This window comes from Sciurus vulgaris, assembly GCF_902686455.1.
Source record: "Sciurus vulgaris genome assembly, chromosome: 4".
NCBI lineage: Eukaryota > Metazoa > Chordata > Mammalia > Rodentia > Sciuridae > Sciurus > Sciurus vulgaris.
This window is the reverse complement of record NC_136464.1, coordinates 38,753,843-38,776,367: the sequence shown is the minus strand read 5'-3', so window position 1 is coordinate 38,776,367 and position 22,525 is coordinate 38,753,843. Positions and strand designations below refer to the sequence as shown.

The 22,525-nt window shown below is 36.7% G+C and overlaps 1 protein-coding gene across 1 annotated transcript in view; it reads left to right on the top strand.

Moving 5' to 3' along the window:
* The window catches only part of RPP30 (ribonuclease P/MRP subunit p30), a 33,717-nt gene extending 17,687 nt beyond the window's left edge, over positions 1-16,030 (top strand). Inside the window, exons 6-11 of the mRNA XM_079138266.1 lie at positions 1,153-1,242; positions 9,628-9,744; positions 10,284-10,313; positions 10,710-10,747; positions 11,259-11,338; positions 15,839-16,030. Of these exons, the coding sequence (XP_078994392.1) occupies positions 1,153-1,242; positions 9,628-9,744; positions 10,284-10,313; positions 10,710-10,747; positions 11,259-11,338; positions 15,839-15,948 (465 nt within the window). The 3' untranslated portion in view covers positions 15,949-16,030. The remainder of the gene's footprint in view (positions 1-1,152; positions 1,243-9,627; positions 9,745-10,283; positions 10,314-10,709; positions 10,748-11,258; positions 11,339-15,838) is intronic.
* Positions 16,031-22,525: the final 6,495 nt, after the last annotated feature.

The window sequence follows — 22,525 nt, the reverse complement described above, 5'->3', positions numbered from 1 at the left end:
CCATCACTCTTAAAGCCTGGCAGTCTCTGATCATTACTTGCATCCTAAAGCCCTTGGGTAGGGTAGTAGTGACCACAGTGGGAATTCTGATGAAGGACAAGATGTGCTGTCCCTGTCAAAGCTGAAGGTTGGTACTGATCCTATAGGGCATTACTACCCTCTTTGGACCCCTCTTCCATGCTCTACCATTTCCCCCGGTGCATGTCCCTGATGATCATTTGCCAGCATAACTACCTGGGCTGTTTAAATTGTTCATCAAGTCTGTACACACCAGCGCCATCAACAAGGATTATTTTTAATACGGTACAAGACAACAGTTCTTTCTGTAAATCAAATAATGGCAAAAATCAAAGCCAAATAGGCGTCTTTGAGCAGTATGTTCTAGCTTGCATTCCATCATAGTAATCTTTCCCTAGCTTTATTTTCCTTCCCTGATTTTCTACTTAACCTGATTGCTTTATCTGTTTACTTTTTTATTTGGTATTTGGTTTTTGTAAGCACTTTGAAATCTCTTTTAGAAGTAAACGAAGACTTGTTCAACAATAGCAAAAATTAGAACAAATGAAAGGGAAATTAAAAGTTAAAAAATACATTCATTGTTATTTGGTAACAGCTCTGCTTTTACCATTTATATAAACTGTTTCTATTATTATCTGAACAAAATGCCATCAGTAGTGCCATGTTAATGTTTCATTAGCCACTAAATAGACTGATCAGAGCCACAGACCTAGGACAGTTCCTCAGTAAATTAGTTTGTGAAACAAATGTGCCATTCATACATTCCTTTTGACTTACTGCTTCCTTGGATTTCAAAACAGTTTCTTCTGGAAGAACAATCTGAAGTATTCTTCAGACAGTGAGCCTCAGTAAGCCATTCCTTTGTAGAAAACTATCTTGAGTTAGAGGGTCCCCAAGGCCCTGTCTTATGAGGAAGGTTCTGTAGACATGTCCCTCTGCTCCAGCTGGGTCACAATTAAACCATTCAAATCAAGCCTGAGGCTTTGTAATGGGTCAGATGTATTCCAACACGAACCACAATGACACACATGGAGGGAACCATACCTACCCCTGTTTTTTTCATAAGGTCTGACTATCTTATTCTTACTTATACAGATTTTCCATTTTGCCTTACCTGTTTTTTCTTCTTAATAGGTTGCTTGCACACATTTAGATGTGGATCTAGTCTGCATAACTGTAACAGAGAAACTACCATTTTACTTCAAAAGACCTCCTATTAATGTGGTAAGTGTTACCCTTTCCATTGTATGTTTGAGTCTGTAGAAACTTGCATTAGCATTTTGGAAAGAAGCAGAAGATATCAGCATTCTTAGAAAAACAAAAGCTAGGTGAGAGGAGGCAGTTGTAGAGAAGATGATTTTATTTTTGTAAGCTGACTAAAGGGAGAAAGAAAGCTTAGAATAAAAAGTAGTTAATTATCAAGATGTTTTTGAAAAGCCTTAGAAATTAAAATTTATGAAAGATATTTTTAATAGGGTAAGTAATAATAATGGGTGCTTATTACCTGAACATGGAATATTAAGAGGACAGAGTAATCCAGAAAGACAGGAAAAGAAAATAATAATGATGATAATACACAGAGTCCTTGAGGTACTAGCAAACTCAGAAGGAGTGGTAAGGAGCAAGTCTTAGAATCACCTGGGCATGGACTAGCAAATTATAATTTGCACTGAAGCATACTAGCTCTCACAAGAGCCCAGAGTTGCTTTTATAATAACAGTGTGGCCACATGTTCAAGGAACTTTTTTATTCCTCCCTGTTGCTACAGAATTTTCTTTTTCACCTTTTTCTTGTTTTCCTATACCTTTCATCTTGCATCTGTCACTGCTAAGTCTCAGTCCCCTCCCATTTCCATTCTAAAGGTGACATTATTTCATACTAGTAATTATTTTGACAGTTATGAGGTCAACAAAGATGTTAACTATTTGCTTTGGGAGCCAGAACCTAGGAATACTATTTTAGAACAGTGGCTTCCAAAACTCAGTCTTGTTCTCAAAAACTACTATCCAAGAAAAAGGTTTGGCAAATATAATCCAAATTACATACCTAATCCTTTCAGAGTTGGAATATTAATTTTTTTCAAAGTGGATAATTCCTTTTTCTTTTGTCTCTGTAGAATCATAACTCCTTGGATTGGTTTTTATTTTTTAAAATTTTGTTAGCAGTACTAGGGATCGAAACCAGGGGTGTTTCACCCCTGAGCTACATCCCCAGACCTTTTTATTTATTTTGAACAGGTTCAAGTTGCCTAGGCTGGTCTCAGCCTCCTAAGTCACTTGGATAATAAGCATGCCTCACTGCACCCTGCTTACTGCCTAGATTTTTTTCCCCTTTTCAGCTAAGGAACTGACTTGATGCCGAGAATTAGGAAGAAATATGAGGAGAAAAAAATGAATCTGTTTGGCATGGAAATTTTTAACTTGATTTATCTTCTACCCCAAAAAATGTGCTGCTAAAATCGTACTTGAAATGTACCAAAAATACAGCTCTTTTTTTGGTAAATAATGAAAGTACTGCTGAACACATAACAGTATTGGCTAAATGTGAATCATTGGTCTCCCCATGCCTGTACTAATACTTCTAAATAAATGAAGAAACTCCTGAGTTATCACATTTTGGAGTTGAAGGTCCGTGTTCTCTTGGAGCTCACTTAGCTAATGTAAGGAAAGGAAAACTAGTAAGTCATTTAACTCTTCAGTCACAGGGTTAGGGCTGTTTTGATTGGTTGCCTGTGAAATAAGACCTCTGATGTGTGTCCCAAGTAACTATGATAAAAGCCACAAATTTACACAGTACCCAAGTTTAGGACAGTCTTGTTGGCCTCATGTATGTTTCCTCTCCAGAAGTAGCAATCTGTCTTTAGAAGTTTGCCTTAGCTTTTTACCATCTTCAGTCTGCCAACCCATTCCTAGGTAAATAATATTCCCAGTTAGGCATTGTGGCCACCTGCAAATTGTTATTAAACTACAACTTTTTCACCTTTTTCTTCACCTTAATGAACTAGGAAGGCCATCTTCTAGATGGCTCTGCCTGAATAAGCTCACACATGATACTGTTTGCTTGGTTGGGAGGAGATAGTGGCATGTGATGCTGAGGCCAAGTCCATGGAAAGGACAGCAGTGCACAGCTCATAATTCCTCATGTCCTATGACAATGGTAAGATTCCCAGTGACTATTTTGGTGAGGGCTTTTAGTTGGATTTCTTACGAACTTGCCTTAAATTTAAACCAGATTGCAAGCTTCTAGAGTATACCAGCTGTGCGTAGGCCTTTTTTTTAACTACTCCCAATATCTTGCCTTAAAGTCTTTCCTGAAATTTGTTCCTTGAATTGGTGCTTGTCTAACTTAATGTATCTGGGTACAGCTTAGGAATCTGGCCTGGTCATCAGTGTTGAGCAGGAAGTATATGCAGCGAGGGAAGTAGGGCACTGAGGTAGCACAAGGAGCAGTGTGGCACTTGATGCTAAGGCACCAGGATATCCCAGCCCCTCACCATTCCATCTGGAGGTGCAGGAAAGCTGCTGTTATATGATGGGTATTTTTGGCATAATTCCCACATTTTTCAACTTAAGAATTCTGCAAGTAAAAAATTTGACAACTGGAAGGGATATGCAATATTTAACACAGTGTCTGCTTTAAAAAATCTTGTGTGAACATATTACATATGTTGTTTAATAAAAACTAGAGGATGGAGTGGAAAGAAAGGCTTGCACAAGATTATTTTTAGTTTCTTCTAGTATAGAAGTAGACTGTGGTATGAATTGGTCAAGGAACAGAAAAGTCCCTATTTATTCACTTATTTTTCATTTAAGAGAGAAAACTAAACACACAGATGTCCATTTTATTGTCCAGGGCAAACCATAGTTGTTGCATAGGTGTGTGTTTATCATTTGCAACATAATGTCTAATATTGATATGGAACTGTTGAAGATATACTCATTATGAAACCATAAAACATGTAGTGAGTATGGGTAACAGTTCAGTGTTAATTCTTGGTCCTTTCATGTTCCCATGGCTTTGAGGATAAGTTTGTCTTTAGCCATGAGAAGTTGGTAGGTTAGCTTTATAAGGATCACTTTATTCAACACATAAGAAAACAACACAGATCTAAATTTGTGCCCTTTTCTTTAATGGTAGTGAAAAGCAGGAGGGAATATTAAGATAGGTAATTCATTAGTCTTACCTTCAGTCCAAAAACCATGTGAGATTTATCAGCTCAGAAGGTTGGGATTAGGGGCACCTAGGAGTTGGAGCACCCAGCGTTTATACCAAAATACTCCATTTTTACACTTGACAGCACTCACAGCACTAGACCCTTTTATCATCTTCACCATATGCATAGGCACCATAATATCAGTTATTCAAATTTCTCCCAAATCTACAAACATCTTCTGGAATTTTGATTAACTTGTATAGGAGTCTCAGCTCTACTGTGTGATAGATGTATTTCTAAAAAAATGGCTTCAGCTCCTTTTCACGGATTATCAAGTGACTTCTTCAGCATTTTATAGCATAAGCACTTTCACACCTGCTGTGGCCCAGTAACTTTGGAGTGGGGTGGATGTTCATTATCTCCATATGCAGGTAATGGAACTGAGCCTCAGGTAGTTTGTGGCTCACAGTTAAATGTTTCTCTCAAAGGGTTGGCTAGGGATTTTTACAGTTTTGATTCCAAATCTGTCATTCCCTACTGGGAAATGCTATTTAAAGTTACTTTACTGCTTGAACTCTTTGTTAAACACAGAATAATTTCATATTTTAAAACATGATCTGTATGCATTTGTTTTGAGATTTTTGTAAGCACCACATATCTTTACTTTTGCTTTGTCTTTTTGTTTTTGTTTTTCATTGTTATTGCCATTCAACAATGACTTCAAATTATTTTTAGTTAATTGATGATTTTTTTTTTTTTTCTCTTTTTTTTGATACCAGGGGTTGAACTCAGGGACTTGACCACTGAGCCACATCCCCAGCCCTGTTTTGTATTTTATTTAGAGACAGGGTCTCACTGATTTGCTTCACACCTTGCTTTTGCTGAGGTTGGATTTGAACTCATGATCCTCTTGCCTCAACCTCCTGAGCTGCTGGGATTACAGGTGTGCACCACCACGCCTGGCTTGATAAATTTTTTTGAAAAAGGAAAAAGAATAACAATACAAAAAAATGGATTAAGAATATTAAAAAGACATCTCATAGGGAAGGAAATACAAATTGTCTTTTAAACATAAGAAAAGATGCCTAAGGGCTGGGGATGGGGCTCAGTGGCAAAGTGCTTGCTTGGCATGTAGGGTCCCTGGGTTTGATCCCCAGTATCACCAAAATAAAAAGGAAGAAAAGATACTTAAATTCACCATAATAAGACAAATTCATATTAAAATCACTTGTCTGGTTTGCCTGTACACTGTGTTGTAATGCTTTGGGAAAACAGGCATTCTCATACTTTGCTTGTAATCGTGTAAATTAGAACAATTCCTGAGAGGGCTGGGTAATTTGGCAACAACCACACTTACCCTCTAACCTAGTATATTAGTTTCTTATGTCTTCCATGACTGAGCACCACAAACTAAGTGGTTTAAAGCAACAGAAATTTAAGGGCTGGGATACAGCTTTATGATAGAGTACTTGCCTAGCATGCTCAAGTCCCTGGGTTTGATCCCCAGCAACACACACACACACACACACACACACACACACACACACAATGTCTAAAACATCAGAAATTTATTGTCTCACACTTCTGAAGAATAGAAGTCTAAAATCACGGTATCACTGGGATTGTGTTCCCCTTGAAACCTGTAGCCCACCCTTGCTTTTCTCTTCCTAGCTTCTGATGATTTTGCTAACAATCTGTGGAAGTCCTTGGCTGTTGACCACATTAAGCCTAATCTCTGCCTTTGGATTTACGGTGTGTTCTCCCTGTGTGTCTTCACATGGTCACCACCTTTTTTATATATATGAAAATCTTTATTTAATCATTAGCACGTATTGATTATACAAATTAATGATTTTCATGTGACATTTCCATACATGCGTATGACATGGTTTGATTGAATTCAATTAAAAGACTTTTTTATTTAACTCCCTGTTTTCTTCTCTTCTTCTTCTACAGCTTTGCTTGAGTTTTTATACTTGGAATTTTATTGCCATTTTCTCTTAATTCAAGTACTATACACCTGCCCTTTGTAGTATCTTTATGACTGCTATTTCTCATTAGTAAAGAAATTTGATCATCACCTATTCCAGAACCTTTGGTCAGACATGGGAACAAAAGCCAATTAGGCAGGCACTGTCATTCTTTATGAAGAGGCTATTATGAACAATCATTTGATGAGCTTACAGTGATTTACATTAAAATGGTCTTAGAAATAGGAACGCAGGTAATTAGTCTGAATTTTATCCATCTAAAGATTTTAAATAAGGTATTATGAAAAAAATGTGCACAACCTTCAATAGCACATTATCTTTTATTTTTCTTTCTCAAGAGTATTCTTAGCATTTTTAAAGTGAACTTGATTAATGTACCAAGATCAATATCGTAAGTTTTTTTAAAAGGAATTAAGCTGATAATTATATCTTTCTTTTTTTCTCCTCTACATCAGAAGGAGTTTTTATTTGCTCTGATCACCACAAGGGTGAATGAGGAAAAGAAGCAGATTCCTTAGACAAATTAGTAGTTTTAGTAAAAGAAGTAGCAAAGGAGATAGTTGATAACATGGCTAAAGGAATGTTTTTATTTATCTGTGGATTTGAGTTAACTAAACTCACCCTTGTTCTGGTCATTATCATAACCTCTTTTCCATAAGCTACCATTTATTCACTCAAAATATATTACTTTTGTATAAAAAGCAATTGTGTATTACAAAGAGGTGTTGTATAAGTGTATAAACTAAGCAGGGAGAAGGAGGTTACATTTTCTATAGCACCAGGAGTGTCATAACAAATGTTCTTAGAAATAATCAACACAAGCCGAAGATTTAGAGGTGGGGGAGATTTTTCAAATATAAGGGGAGAGGGGAAAGTTGCAGTTTAGAAAATAGTATTTAAATTCCAACTAAATTCAACATCGTTCTTGAGACTCTGGCCAGAGCAATTAGACAAACCAAAGAAATTAAAGGGATACGAATTGGAAAAGAAGAACTCAAACTATCCCTGTTCGCTGATGACATGATTATATATTTAGAGGAACCTGGAAATTCCACCAGAAAACTCTTAGAACTCATAAGTGAATTCAGTAAAGTAGCAGGTTACAAGATCAATGCCCATAAATCCAACGCATTTTTATACATAAGTGATGAATCTTCAGAAAGAGAAATTAGGAAAATTACCCCATTCACAATAGCCTCGAAAAAATAAAATACTTGGGAATCAATCTCACAAAAGAGGTGGAAGACCTCTACAATGAGAACTATACAACACTAAAGAAAGAAATTAAAGACCACCTTAGAAGATGGAAAGATCTTCCATGTTCTTGGATAGGAAGAATTAATATTGTCAAAATGGCCATACTACCTAAAGTGCTATACAAATTCAATGCAATTCCAATTAAAATCCCAATGACGTACCTTACAGAAATAGAGCAAGCAATTATGAAATTCATCTGGAAGAATAAGAAACCCAGAATAGCTAAAGCAATCCTTAGCAGGAAGAGTAAAACGGGGTATTGCAATACCAGATTTTCAACTCTACTACAAAGCAATAGTAACAAAAACGGCATGGTATTGGTGCCAAAATAGAAAGGTAGATCAATGGTACAGAATAGAGGACCCGGACACAAACCCAAATAAATACAATTTTCTCATACTAGACAAAGGGGCCAAAAATATGCAATGGAGAAAAGATAGCCTCTTCAACAAATGGTGCTGGGAGAATTGGAAATCCATATGCAACAGAATGAAACTAAACCCATATCTCTCACCATGCACGAAACTCAACTCAAAATGGATTAAGGACCTCGGAATCAGACCAGAGACCCTGCATCTTATAGAAGAAAATACCAGATATGTAGGAAAATATAAAATTTGAGTCATAGGCCCAAGGAAAAGGGAAGTTTGGAGGATGGAAAGAAGGAAATCTGTGTTAAGGAATGGAAGGTAAAAGTGGCCCTCAGTGTACACCAGAGTTAAATCAAGGTGGACTGCCAGCTCTGAAGACAAGTTTCTTCATTCCCTGTAAACACTCAGGAGTAGACTTCAGCAGTCACAACTGGACCAGTTCCAGCTCGTCCTCTGTATAATAGAAACTCATTTGCCAGCCACAGACTTGGAGCATCTGGCCCAGATCATTCCTACCATCCTTCCTTGTTCATTCCAAAGAACACCACAACTGTGTGACTTTTGCAACTGGAAGTCTGATTATTACCTCCATACTAGAAATCCTTCAGGCATTTCCTCTTGCTTTTAGGATTAATCTTTGTCACTCGCAATTAAGGCCTATACAGTTGGTCCTTCCCATCCTCTTTAGCCTCAACTCTCACCACAGGATTCCCCCTCCTCTTCTCTTTTCCACCCTCAGGCCTTCTGTTTTGTTGTTTTTGTTTTACAGTGCTGGTGACTGCTTTACCACCAAGCTACATCCTCAACCCCCTCCTTCCCTACAAGTCACCATGCTCCAACCCTACTTTTCTTTCTCAAAAAACATCGCTTCTGCTCTGATTTACTTAATTTCTCCACACCCACTTTCAGATTTTTCCTTATGTATCACAGATGAAGTTTTATATACCTTTATGTATTTGATGGTCTCCCCAAACTATAAGCTCCTAGAAGGGAGCTATTATACATAGTGGGCTTAAAACATCTGTTGCGAATGGATGAGTCACTCATCTGGGAAGCTCAGTAGCATTGAGATTCATTTTAATCTCATTTCCATCCCTTCCAGGCTTTCTTACCTGTGAATACCTATGTATTAAGAATATACTAAATGAGAAAGAACTTTTTTTCTTTCTGTGAAAAAAGGCACACTTGTATGGTAAGCTGGGTAAAATCCTCAAGGGCCTAGGCTTCTTCCATCTTTTTTGCTGGGATACGCCAGCAGTCTGAGAAATGAGCAGTCTCTGCCACAGTGTTTTATAAAGGTACCATAGGGTTAAATATATCCATAACATTCCCTTAGCACAGTGCCAGGCATCTATACAGCACTCAATGAAGCAGGACTGTTATTCTCTCATTCCACTTAGTGTAATAAATGACTTATCTGAGAAGCTTTCCCATTCTGTGGGTGTCTTTGAAATCTTCATTTGTCTCTTTCTTCGCTCTTGAGCCAAATTACTTGGTTTTTACTATGTTTGCACTTAATTTACCCTGAACGTACAGGAATACAGCTTTGTTTTCCTTTCCATAGTCCACGCTCTTCTGCCACGCTACTGGGACAGCTTTCCTTAGTCGCTTCATAATTCCTGTTTATATATAAAGTCAGCTTCCCCACAGCTATAGTAAACTCTGTGAATCAAATTCAACTCAGATCTGTTTTCTTCTTGCAGGTGAATCTGCCTTTGTTTAAGGCTGTACCTTGATGTATAGGAGATAGGTGGTAGAGGTGGAGCAGGGACTTCAGTGAAAATTAGGACAGTGTGTGTTCATCCTAGACAGTTTCTTTTCTTTATTTCCTGTGAAGGCAATTGACCGAGGCCTAGGTTTTGAACTTGTCTATAGCCCAGCCATCAAAGACTCCACAATGAGAAGATACACAATTTCCAATGCCCTCAATTTGATGCAGATCTGCAAAGGAAAGGTACGTTCCATAAATTTTTAGGATGTTTTTCACGTCTGGCAGGTTATTATTAATATACTGAAATTGTCAAATTGATTCCCTTTCCCTAAAGCAGAAAATTCTCAAGGCACAGGCATAAATTCTCCCATTTCAGTGAGCTCTGCAAGTTTTAAGGGAAAGAAAAAATATCAACGAGAACAATAACAAAAGGCCTTTATCAATTTGCAATTTACCATTATGAAAAGAGTAGTCTAGATAACAGTTGTTTGTTATCAGCAAGTTGAATTAAGGTTATATAACCTTTTCAACTAGCTTTTTAAACTTAATTCATCTCTACTAAGATTTGTTGGAAAGGCTTGTTCTGTATCTTTTTATAGGCTGCCTTTAGTTTGACATGAGGTCTTTCATTTATCACTCTTAATTATTTACCTTATCATTAGAAGAAGTTGGTATTTGAGCCTTAAATGTTAAAATGTGGTTATTGGTTGTTTATAAGACATTTTGTTTATTTTTTTTTTACACTTATCTAAGATTAATAGTGAATACTCTTTGTTTTGTAGAACATAATTATATCCAGTGCTGCAGAAAGGGTAAGTCTAGCATGAAGTACTTTGTTTTTACTCTGAGAGTTATCACACTTTGCTGAATTTTTATGGGAGAAATTAAAATAGTAATGTAATGAGTTTCATGTTTTCAGTTTTAACTGTGCATTTGCTTATAGTAATTGCTGAAAGGTAAAATTTATCCCCATTTCCTGGGCTGCAAGTTTTGTTTATATAGTTTTTCCTTTATACTGTTACAAATGCTTTCAAAGGTTCATTTATATTTTCATAAACCTAGGAAATCCATCAAAATTATAAGGATCTAAATTTATGTAATGGACTTGTTTTGGGATAATTAGGCATACTGCTAATTCACTGCAAATAAAGTCATTGAAATGTTATTGAAAAACGTCTCATATCAATTTTTTGTTCATTTTATTTTAGCCTTTGGAAATAAGAGGACCATATGATGTGGCAAACTTGTATCCTTTAGTTTTACATGAGAGCTTTCATTTTTAACTTTAATTATTTACTTTATTATGAAAATAAGTTAGTATTTTAGCTAGAAGTGTTAAAATGTGATTGTTATTTGGATTATAAGACTCTTCAATTATTTTTTTACATTAATCTAATATTAATATTGATCACTTTCTGTTGAAATTTTCTTTTATGAAATTTGAAGTGTTACTAGAGTTTAACATATTTTTCTCAACCTTTTACTGTAAGCTTACTAATTAATATCTTCAAAAATTTCCTCGGGTTGTAGAGAGCTTCATCCTTCTATATCATTTTTTATTTAGATTAATCATCAGATAGAAAATGCGAAAAGAGTTAAATCAGTCTTTTCTCAGATGCAGGTTCCAGTTGGGGTAAGAATTACTGTAGAATTCATTAGTCTCTCTCTCAATGTGACCAGGTGAGCTGGCATTTGGTATCATGTTTGTGGTAGTGTCCTGGTTGACTCTGAGTTGAGATCCTTAATGGCCCCACCAGAGGGTTGCTGTTTGGACTATCTGAAAGTGATGCCAAAGCTGCAGTGTCAACCAATTGCCGAGCAGTACTTCTCCATGGAGGTAAGTTTTTCCAATAAAAACTGAATGGTCCTACTAGAGGCAAGTCATTTTTATCAAACAGTTGAGCCATTATCTACTTTTATTATCCTATCTGCAGAGTTCCTTTGAAATCATCTTGTCTCAACCTAATTTTTTTTTAATTCCTTTTAATTAGTTATACATGACAGTAGAATGCACTTTGGTACATCATCTATTATGGAGTATAATTTCTCATTCTTCTGGTTATACATGATGTAGAATCCCACTGGTCATATAGTTATATATGTACACAGGGTAATAGTGTCTGATGCATTCTTCTATCCTTCCTATCCCCATACCCCGACCCCTCTCTTCAATTCCCCCTACCTAAAGTAACTCTGTTCTTCCCTAGCCCCCTGCCCATTGTGAATTCACATCCACATATCAGAGAAAACATTCAGCTTTTGGTTTTTGGGAATTGGCTTGTTTCATTTGGTATGATATTCTCCAGCTCCACCTATTTACTGGCAAATGCCATAATTTCATTCTTCTTTAAGGCTGAATAATATTCTCAACCTGTTTTAACCATACCTATTACATTGGGCTGTCCTTTCTGTAGTTTGTAGAATGAATATAGTTCACATTACAGAAATTAATATTGAATGCTCTTTCAAACTACACATGTGTACTGTAGCCCATTTTGTGATAACTTCTAATCTTCTTTCCTCATCCCACCTCTCCAGAGAAATAGCTTTCCTTGATGAAAATTGCTATTTTAGAGAACTGGTATGTTAGAAATATATGTTAAGCCATTTATTAGGAAAACAAATACAGTGAATACATTTTTAAAAACCCACCTAACAAAATTTGGTTTGTAACTTTCATATTAACAAACTTAGAATGTTTCTTTTTTTTTTTTTATTTTTGTTTTATACAGGCTATTTTTTAAATGTACATATTTATTTCTTCCCCTTAATTCCACTACGGAAGCCCACTAAATTTCTTGTTCATCACACAATAAAAATTGAAATAGAAGTATGACAAAATTTTGGAAAATAAGTTTTATTAATATAATTTAAATTTTTGACCTGTGGTTTTGCTTCATTCTCTTTATAATTTTTAACACTAGTTGCTGTGGTTAAGAAGCAATTCAGGTAATGGCTTCCAAATGAATCTTAAACTTCAGAATAGGTTGTTGTTACATATAGACTTAAGTTATTGGTGATAGGAATAGCTAGGTTACTGAGGGCCCGTTTTGTTTGCTTATGTGTGTGTGTGTATCTTAATGATCTGATTTCCACTTGAGAGAACTGCTTATTTTATTGGCTTAGCTAGATTACAAGATTTTTCTTTTAGTTTTAACATTTTTATTTGGAGATTTTTGTGTCATATAGTCTATACCTGATTACATGAGCTGGAATTAATTGGAATCTTTATCAAAATATTATTGAAATTAGGGAAGAGTACTTCCATTATTTTTGTATATTTTAAATGAGTGGATAATGGACTGGGAGTGGTAGTACTATAGTAAAATGCTTGCCTAGCATATACAAGGCCCTGGATTCGATCTCCAGTACTGGGCGGTGGGGTGGGGGTAGGGTGGCGGAGAGGAAAAAAGACTTTGGATAACTGATGTTCCAAATAGACTAAACAAGAAAGGTAACTGAAAGGGAAGGGAAACTAAGGGGAAATATGAAGTTACATTTCTGCATTTGACTTCAAAAGGCTTAACTACTCAACATATGATAAAGTCAGGCTTTTCTAGAGTCTAAACTAAAAGACTTGCAGGCTTCAGGTGGCATTACCAGTGTGCATAGGACAGTCATAGTTTACATCTACTGTTTCTGTAAAATTATTAACATATCTATTCATCATAAAATATAAAAAAGTATAATTAGATGATAAATTAAAGTTACCTGGTTTTAGTTGACATCAGTATGAGATAGTAGTGTGACTAATTCAACTTGGATTACATTAGAAGAGAGAAATGATTGAGACAAAAGATTCAAAGTCTCATTATACTCTCACTGATGAAATCTCAGGTGCCATCTGTATCATTCCAAGTGCTACATTTAAGAAGGACGGCACTGCACTGGAGTACTCTCAGGAGATGGCTGATAGGCGCTTAAAGGGTCTAGAAACCTCATGATGAGTGAGTCATTGAAAGCAATGCAGGAATGCTTACTTGGTGAACAATACTTTGGATATGTTGTGGCTGGTTTTCAACATTGAAAGGCTTGCCACTGGCAATCAGAACTAGACAGATTCTATGGGTTTCCAGAAAACACTGAATAGAAATTCTGAGGTGGTTGTGAGTAAAAAGGTTCAAGGGCACAGCCTTCCACTTATGACATGTCCTCAGCCATTGGACTGAAATGGACATGGTAGAAATAAGACTTTAACTCCCTTGAACAAAATAGCATACTCTTCAGTGATTTTTTTTAGAGCTAGTTGTATATTTTCCTTGGCAAGGGATTAAAGAAAATGTTCTATGTGAAAGCAAATTAAAACAAAAGCTCCACACAAATATAACTTCTTGTTACAAAGAAATTTTATTTTTAAAAGACATTAAAAGAGCTACTTTAACTGATAGCTATAAACTGAACTTATTGTTCTGTTGTTTGTTATGTCAGCTTAGTTAAGGAGCAAATATTAATGTAATAAAAATAAAAAATTTCTGAGACATAAATAATTTTAGTGAAACTAACATGTTACAAAGTGCTGGTTTTCACAATATATGTATTTTTATTTATTCAACTATCTTTAGATTATTATCAGTCATAATGATATAAAAATAAATGCAACATTTTTATTTCATTTGTCAATGAAATAGAAATCATTGACAGTTTTTTCTGATGTTCTCTCATTATGTTAGCACTTTAGTGCCCTTGAATCAGTTTCGTCTCTTTTATAAGTTAAAATGTTTTTAAAACAACTGGCAGTCCTGACAAATGTGAAGGCGATTCTTAACTCTTCTGAGCTGACTTTACTTTTATTACTTGAAATAAGAAATAATTCTTAACTAAATTTTTGTTCATCGCTTCTTTTCATTTTACCTCCTTGATAGCCAATAGGTATCTTTCTCCTTCTCCATAATCCCTTTCCATTTCTTAAGAACAAAGTTTGAGTCTCTTTTCATGACCTTTTCTAAGCTACCCTTCCAGCTTCATTTAACCTTTTTCGTGCTTCTCCTTCACACCAGCCATCTCGTCTCCTGTACATTCTTGCCCAGGTTCTTCTTACCTCTGTCTCCTTGCTTTCTTTTCCTCCCCTTGCCCCCACCTTTTTCCTTATTCCTAGTATTATCACTTTTTTAGAGAAGATAATTTATTGGTTCATCCACACAATTAATTCTTAATGGTTTTCCCCATTCCTATTGTATTTGCTCTTAATCTGTTCATTCCAGTGTATTGTAGGAAAAGCACTGTCCATTAGGCTTTTTTATGCCCTATGTGTATGACATAGTACCTGACCCATTAGTAGGTTTTTAGCAGAAGTTGACTCAATTTAAGTTGAATTCTGCTGCTAACCTGATCTGAGCATCTAAAATAATCCCTGTTTTTCTTTGCCCCTTGTCACCAACATATAAAGGATCAATAAATGTGTGTTTGAGTGGGCGTGGTGGTGCACACCTGTAATCCCAGTGGCTCAGGGGGCTGAGGCAGAAGAATCGAAAGTTCAAAGTCAACCTCAACAACTTAGCAAGGAGGGCCTAAGCAACTCAGCAAGACCCTGTCTCAAAATAAAATAATTAAAAAGGGCCAGGGATGTGGGTCTGTGGTAAAGCACCCCTGGGTTCAATCCCTGGTACCAAAAACTGAGTAAATAAATAGATGCGTGTTTGGTTTTGTTCATTTACTCAACAAGCATTTATTGGACACCTGTTATATAACGAGGATATAGGTGGTACAATACAGTTGATTGTTCAGAGATACATTCACCTTGTGAGCGAGAGAGATGGCATATGCTATTAAATGAGGTGAGCATACCCCCTGCTATGGGAGCAATACAGTTAACTGCTGTATTTGCTCTCATGATTTGTTCAGCTTTCTACCAGACATACAGCACTCACTATACCAGTGCCTGTAATTTGGGTTCTGGCTGCATGGGATGCTACAGACAGACCATGACCATTAAAGATAAAATCCTGGACTGGGGTTGTGACTCAGTGGTAGAGCACTTGCCTACAATGTGTGAGGCACTGGGTTTGATCCTCAGCACATTAAAAAAAAAAAAAAAAAAAAAAAAAAAAAAAAGAAGACAGTAAATCAAGTTATTAAAAAAAAAAAAAAAAGATAAAATCCTATTCTGAGGTTTTTACCCATGAGGTAATTCTTAGGAATAAATTAGATGTTGATAATATATAATTTGTATATATTGGGGGAAAAGATAATGCCCATAAATGCCATCAGCAGTCATAGCAGTTGATTGCAGTTTTATCATTTGCTACTACTATCAACCAAAGACACATGGTGATACTTGTTAAACCACTTCCCTTTAAATTGCGTCTTTCCTTCAAACACTGATTTCTCTGTTTTACAGAAACTAGAAAAACTGCTTTTGGAATTATTTCTACAGTGAAGAAACCTCGGCCATCAGAAGAGGGTGATGATTCTCTTCCAGCTTGCAAAAAAGCTAAATGTGAGGGCTGAAAAGAATGGACCAGTCTTTGTCAGCACTACTTTCTTCCTTTTTATAGGTCATCAACCGCAACAAAATAAAATTTTTGCATGATTTGCTGTTTTGATTTGAAGCTAGAAACAAATGGTCTATAATAATAGTTTTATATTCAAGTCATTAAAACAACAAACAAAAGCTAGTGATGCCAAAAAAAAAAAAAAAAAAAGCAGGCTACCAGCTTAATGAACTTAGGTATATTTTAAAAGAAAAACAGACTAGTTTGTTTATCTTCTGTGTAAGTGAAAAATAACAGAGACAAAAGTTTCAGCTGGACATAGTGGTGCACACCTGTAATCCCAGCAGTGTGAGAAGCTGAGGAGGAGGATCCCAAGTTCAAAGACAGTCTCAGCAACCTGTGAGGCCCTAAGCAACTTAGTGAGACCCTGTCTCAAAATGAAAAATAGGGTTTAATCTCTCCTACCATAACAAAACAAATGTTGCAATGTTTCAAGAGATTCTAATATTTTTTAAATTTTTATTATAAACAAATGGGATACATGTTCTTTCTGTTTGTACATGAAGTAAAGGCATACCATTTGCGTAATCATACATTTACAAAGGGTAATGGTGTTTGATTCATCCTGTTATTTTCTCCTCCCCCCACTCCTCCCACCCCTCTTTTCCCTCTATACAGTCCCTCCTTCCTCCATTCTTGCCCCCCTCCCACCCCCCATTATGTGTCATCATCCACTTATCAGCGAGATCATTCGTCCTTTGGTTTTTTGAGATTGGCTTACTACTGGGGTCCAGCCCTAGCAGGAGTCCATGGGTTCCACACTGGTAAACGGGACGCGGGGAGACAGCGTCGGCGATGGATGGAGAATGAAAGACACAGACTCTAGTTCTGGTGCAATCAATCCCACTTTTATTCTGGGGAATGCTGGGTTTATATACATTTTTCTTCAGGCTATGATGACAGGCTTATGATTAATAAAATCAAAGAAGTTTCCAAAGCATAGGCAGAAATTGTTTTTACTGAAAGATTATGAGAAAACAGTAACCTTACAGATTATCCTTACTTAATCACAATTATTTTAAGAATATCTAACTATGTCAATGAGCAATTACAATGTTTATTTCCTTAATATCTAAACTCCATATGACCTAAGACTATTTTTATTATTTTTGCGGTAAAGCGATAGACAAATAATGTCACGTGACCATTTATACTAGGTCCATCTGGTTAATATCTAAATTGCTGAGTTAAGGGCTACAGGAGGGCAGCAGTCCCAGTGGTTATTGTGTACCAACGTTTATTATAGGGGTGACATATTTTTTTGTAGGAAGGAAGGAATGTTATGAAACTTTATCCTTCTACCTTACCACCACACATAAACACAACCATCATCTGGATTAAACCACCCTCTAGGAGACAGGGGGAGATCTATATCTACCTTCTCTAAGGGCTTGCCTTTAGGGGGGTACCAGGGCTTGCCATAGATAAAATAAGCTAGTCCATATCTAGTAGCTACTGTGGGAGGTGCTTTGTGCTTAGAACTTGGGGAAACATTGTTATATATAAATTTCTGTGCCCCAACAGGTTCTGGCTGTGCCAGTAAATGCAGTGTTTGATTTTTAACATAATAAAAACATTCTCCTGTAGTGAGGTTAACATCACAGGGTTTCAACATGTGTTTTGTCTCCGTGATGTTTTTCTGGAAATTTGTAGAATTATTCCCCTCACCTCTAGCAAGATCCTCAGACTGAAGTGAGTAATATATTATTAGGAAAACTCCACAGAATAACATCCAAGCTAGGGAGGCATACATCTGGCTACAATCCTTTTAGGATGAGTCTCTGCAATCATCCTTGAGTGGAACTCTGTCAAGCACTGCAAGGAGAGCCAGGTGCCCCCGCAGCTTACCTCACTTAGCATGATTCTCCAATTTCATCCATTTGCCTGCAAATGCTGTACTTTTATTATTCTTTATGGCTGAGTAATATTCCATTGTATTTATATACCACAGTTTCTTTATTCATTCATCAATCGAAGGACATCTAGGTTGGTTCCACAATCTGGCTATTGTGAATTGAGCAGCTATGCACATTGATGTGGCTGTATCTCTGTAGTATGCTGATTTTAAGTCCTTTGGGTATAGGCCAAGGAGTGGGATAGCTGGGTCAAATGGTGATTCCATTCCAAGCTTTCTAAGGAATCTCCACACTGCTTCCCAGAGTGGCTGCACTAATTTGCAGCCCCACCAGCAATGTATTGAGTGTACCTTTTTCCCCACATCCTCGCCAACACCTATTGTTGCTTGTATTCTTGATAATCGCCATTCTAATTGGGGTGAGATGGACTCTTAGGGTAGTTTTGATTTGCATTTCTCTTATTACTAGAGATGTTGAACATTTTTTCATATATCTGTTGATTGCTTGTAGATCTCCTGTGAAGTGTCTGTTCATTTCCTTAGCCCATTTGTTGATTGGATTATTTGTATTCTTGGTGTAGAGTTTTTTGAGTTCTTTATATATTCTGGAGATTATTGCTCTATCTGAAGTATGAGTGGCAAAGATATTCTCCCACTCTGTAGGTTCTCTCTTCACATTGTTGACAGTTTCCTTTGCTGAAAGAAAGCTTTTTAGTTTGACTCTATCCCACTTGTTGATTCTTGCTTTTATTTCTTGTGCTATGGGAGTCCTGTTAAGGAAGTCTGATCCTAAGCAGACATGTTGAAGATTTGGACCTACTTTTTCTTCTATAAGATGAAGGGGTCTGTAGTCTGATTCCAAGGTCCTTGATCCATTTTGAGTTGAGTTTTGTGCAGGGTGAGAGATAGGGGTTTAGTTTCATTCTGCTGCATATGAATTTCCAGTTTTCCCAGCACCATTTGTTGAAGAGGCTATCTTTTCTCCATTGCATATTTTGGCTCCTTTGTCTAGTATGAGAAAATTGTATTTATTTGGGTTTGTGTCCATGTCCTCTATTCTGTACCATTGATCTACCTGTCTATTTTGGTACCAATACCATGCCATTTTTGTTACTATTGCTTTGTAGTGTAGTTGAAGTTCTGGTATTGCGATACTCCCTGCTTCACTCTTCCTGCTAAGGATTGCTTTAGCTATTCTGGGTTTTTTATTCTTCCAGATGAATTTCATGATTGCTTGCTCTGTTTCTGTAAGGTACATCATTGGGATTTTAATTGGAATTGCATTGAATATGTATAGCACTTTTGGTAGTATGGCCATTTTGACAATATTAATTCTGCCTATCCAAGAACATGGGAGATTTTTCCATCTTCTTAGGTCTTCCTCAATTTATTTCTTCAATGCTTTGTAGTTTTCATTGTAGAGCTCTTTTACCTCTTTGGTTAGATTGATTCCCAAGTATTTTATTTTCTTCGAGGTTATTGCAAATGGAGTTGTTTTCCTCATTTCCCTTTCAGATGTTTCATTGCTTGTGTATAAAAATGCTGTGGATTTTTGTGTGTTGATTTTATAGCCTGCTATTTTGCTGAATTCATTGATGAGGTCTAGAAGTTTTTTGGAGGAGTTTTTTGGATCCTCTAAATATAGAATTATGTCATCAGTAAATAGTGACAACTTAAGTTTCTCTTTTCCTATTCGTATACCTTTAATTTCTTTTGTGTGTCTAATTGCTCTGGCTAGTATTTCAAGAACGATGTTGAATAGAAGTGGTGAAAAGAGAACATCCCTGTCTTGTTCCGTTTTTAAAGGGATCTAATATTAACGTTTCTTGTTCATTTAGAAACTAATGCTAGCTGGATGCAGTGGTGCACACCTATAATCCCAGCAGCTGGATTTCAAGTTCAAACAGGATTTCAAGTTCAAACCCAACCTCAGCAATGACATGGCGCTAAGTAACTCAGCGAGACCCTGTCTCAAAATAAAATACAAAATAGGTCTGGGGACGCAGCTCAGTGGTCAAGTGCCCCTGAGTTCAATTCCAGATAACCCCCTTCAAAAAAAAAAAAAGAAAAGAAAAAGAAAACTAATGCTTTTCTACTTGATATACATGGCTTATTATTTTAAAAAAATCTTACAACTCAAAAAGTGATTATTTTGAAGATCATTACAACTTATATTCAGGGGGTGACTTTTGGTTGATCTATTCATGTATTCATTATCAAAGTTCTTTCTAAAAGGAATTGAAGGAGAGCAAGTGTGCCCATAAAATTACACTTGACCTCTTCTTTTACTGCTTTTTCTCTTTATAATATACATGAAATAGATTCCTTCCCTTTAATTGGAAACACCTGAAAACCTAATAAGTGATTTTCCTAACAACTATATTTAAGACATCAAAGCATCTGACTCAAAACACTTTGGAAACAATTTTTTCTAATAGGATCATCATGTTAAATAGAAGCAAACTTTCTTTTAAATATCTGCATTTATGCTATATTGATATAAGGACCCCAAAACCTAACGGAATAGAGCAGGAGGTCCAACTGAATTTTTAAAAAATTAAAGAAAAATAAAAAGCTTAGAAGAAAACACCATTTCAAGAGTCAAAGGTAATATTTAAAAAAGAAAGCTTTATACTCACAAATATAAATGCCTAAATAAAATATTAGTAGAAACCATTGAAACAACGACGTGACCCAGTCAGAGTTATTCCAGGAATGTAAGGACAGTTTAGTTCTGAATGTTAGGATATTTCAGTTCTTCCTAGTGCAGCATACTATATCACATTAATCAATCAAATGAGAGAACTATATCACATTAATGAGTCAAATGAGAAAACTTAGAATCTTTAATAGATACCAAAAAGGCATTTGATAAAATGTAAAATCTGCTTATTTTATGAATAGCAATGAAACCTTTGGCAAAATGAAAGTAGGAGAATATTGCCCGAGTACACATGTGTTTATACTACACACTCACATTTATATTAAGCATGATGGTTCTAAAATTAAGGCATCATCGACTGACACCCCTTGGTCAATTTGATGGACTAGTATACCCATTGCCTCTAACTGATGGTGCTGCAGCTGCTGCATCCATATACTAGCTCTGCCCCTTCTCCGCCAGTGTGCTTCTACCTTCACGCCACGCGAATTCACCAAAAGTCAGCTGTTTATTTACAAGTCTGTTTACATCAATTGTGTTTTAATATTGTAAATTTTGTAAATTTATTTAAAAACTGTGAAAGTTGATCAACTATAAAGGTCAAAGAAAGAATCGTCATCTAAACTGATGCTTTGGAAAGGCTTGGGAAAGATGAATCATTAAAAAGAACTGTCAGTTCTCTGCTCCTCCCCATTCAACAGGACAACTGCATCTTACACAGTGGCAGCCGCCACCTTGACATAATGATGAAGGCATAGTAACTGAATACAACCATATTGGGTGCTGGGCACAAGGGCTAATTTTTAACTCTAGCAAAGTGGATATTATTGCCATCAGTGACCCCTTCATTGACCTCTACTACATGGTCTACATGTTCCATGATTCCATCCATGGAAATTCAGTTGCTCTGTCAAGGCTGAGAAGAAGTATGTCATCAATAGGAAACCCATCTCCACCTTCCAGAGGAGCTAACCTGCTAACATTAAATGGGTTGATGCTGGTGTTAAATATGTAGTGGAATTTTCTGGTGTCTTTACCTCATAGAAGGCTGAAGCTCAATAGAAGAGTGGAGCCAAAAGGGTCATCATCTCTGCCCCTTCTAATATCCCTGTGATGAGCATAAAACCCAAGATGTAGGATCACTTCCTCAATATTTTTAGCAGTGCCTCTTGCACTACCATCTGCTTAGCCTCCCTGGCCAAGACTATCTGTAACAATGTTAGCATCAGAGAGAGACTCATGACTTTAGTTCATGCCATTGCTGTCACTCAGATCATGAATGATCCCTCTGGAAACTGGCATGATAGGCGTGGTCCTGCCAAGATTGTAGACAAGGTCATCCCTGAGCTGAATGGGAAGCTCCTTAGCATAACCTTCCATGTACCCACCTCCCAGCGTATCAGTTATGGATCTGACCTGCTGTCTGGAGAAACTTGCCAAATAAGACATCAAGAAAGAAGTAAAGCAAACGTCAGAGGGCCCCCTAAAGGCCATCTTAGGCTACACAGGATCACATTTTCTCCTGCAAATAACAGTGACACCTGCTCTTTGCTGGGGCTGGCCTTGCCCTCGATGACCACTTTTTCAAGCTCATTTCCAGTTATGACAATGAATTTGGCTACAGGAACAGAATGGTGGACCTCGTGATCCACATGACCTCCAAGGAATAAGAGCTCCGTGAACCAGTAGCCTTAGCAAGAACAAGTGGAAGAAAGAGGCCCTCAGTTGTTCCAAAGTCCCTGTCCCCGCAGTCTCTTGATAGAATCTCCCCTTCTTGACAGTATCCATTCCACACCTCCTGAAGAAGGGTAGGGGCTTAGGGAACCTTACCTTGTCAAGGACTGTAAATAAAGTATGGTGTACCCAGACACTCGCCCCAAAATACAAAACCAACAACTGCTATTATGTTAGATGTGTGCAGGACACCTAAAGATCTGAAGGTTATCTAGGAAGGATTACTAAAGTCTTAAGTTCTCTAAAGGGACTGAAACTGAAGGGCAACTTCAGATTTTTATC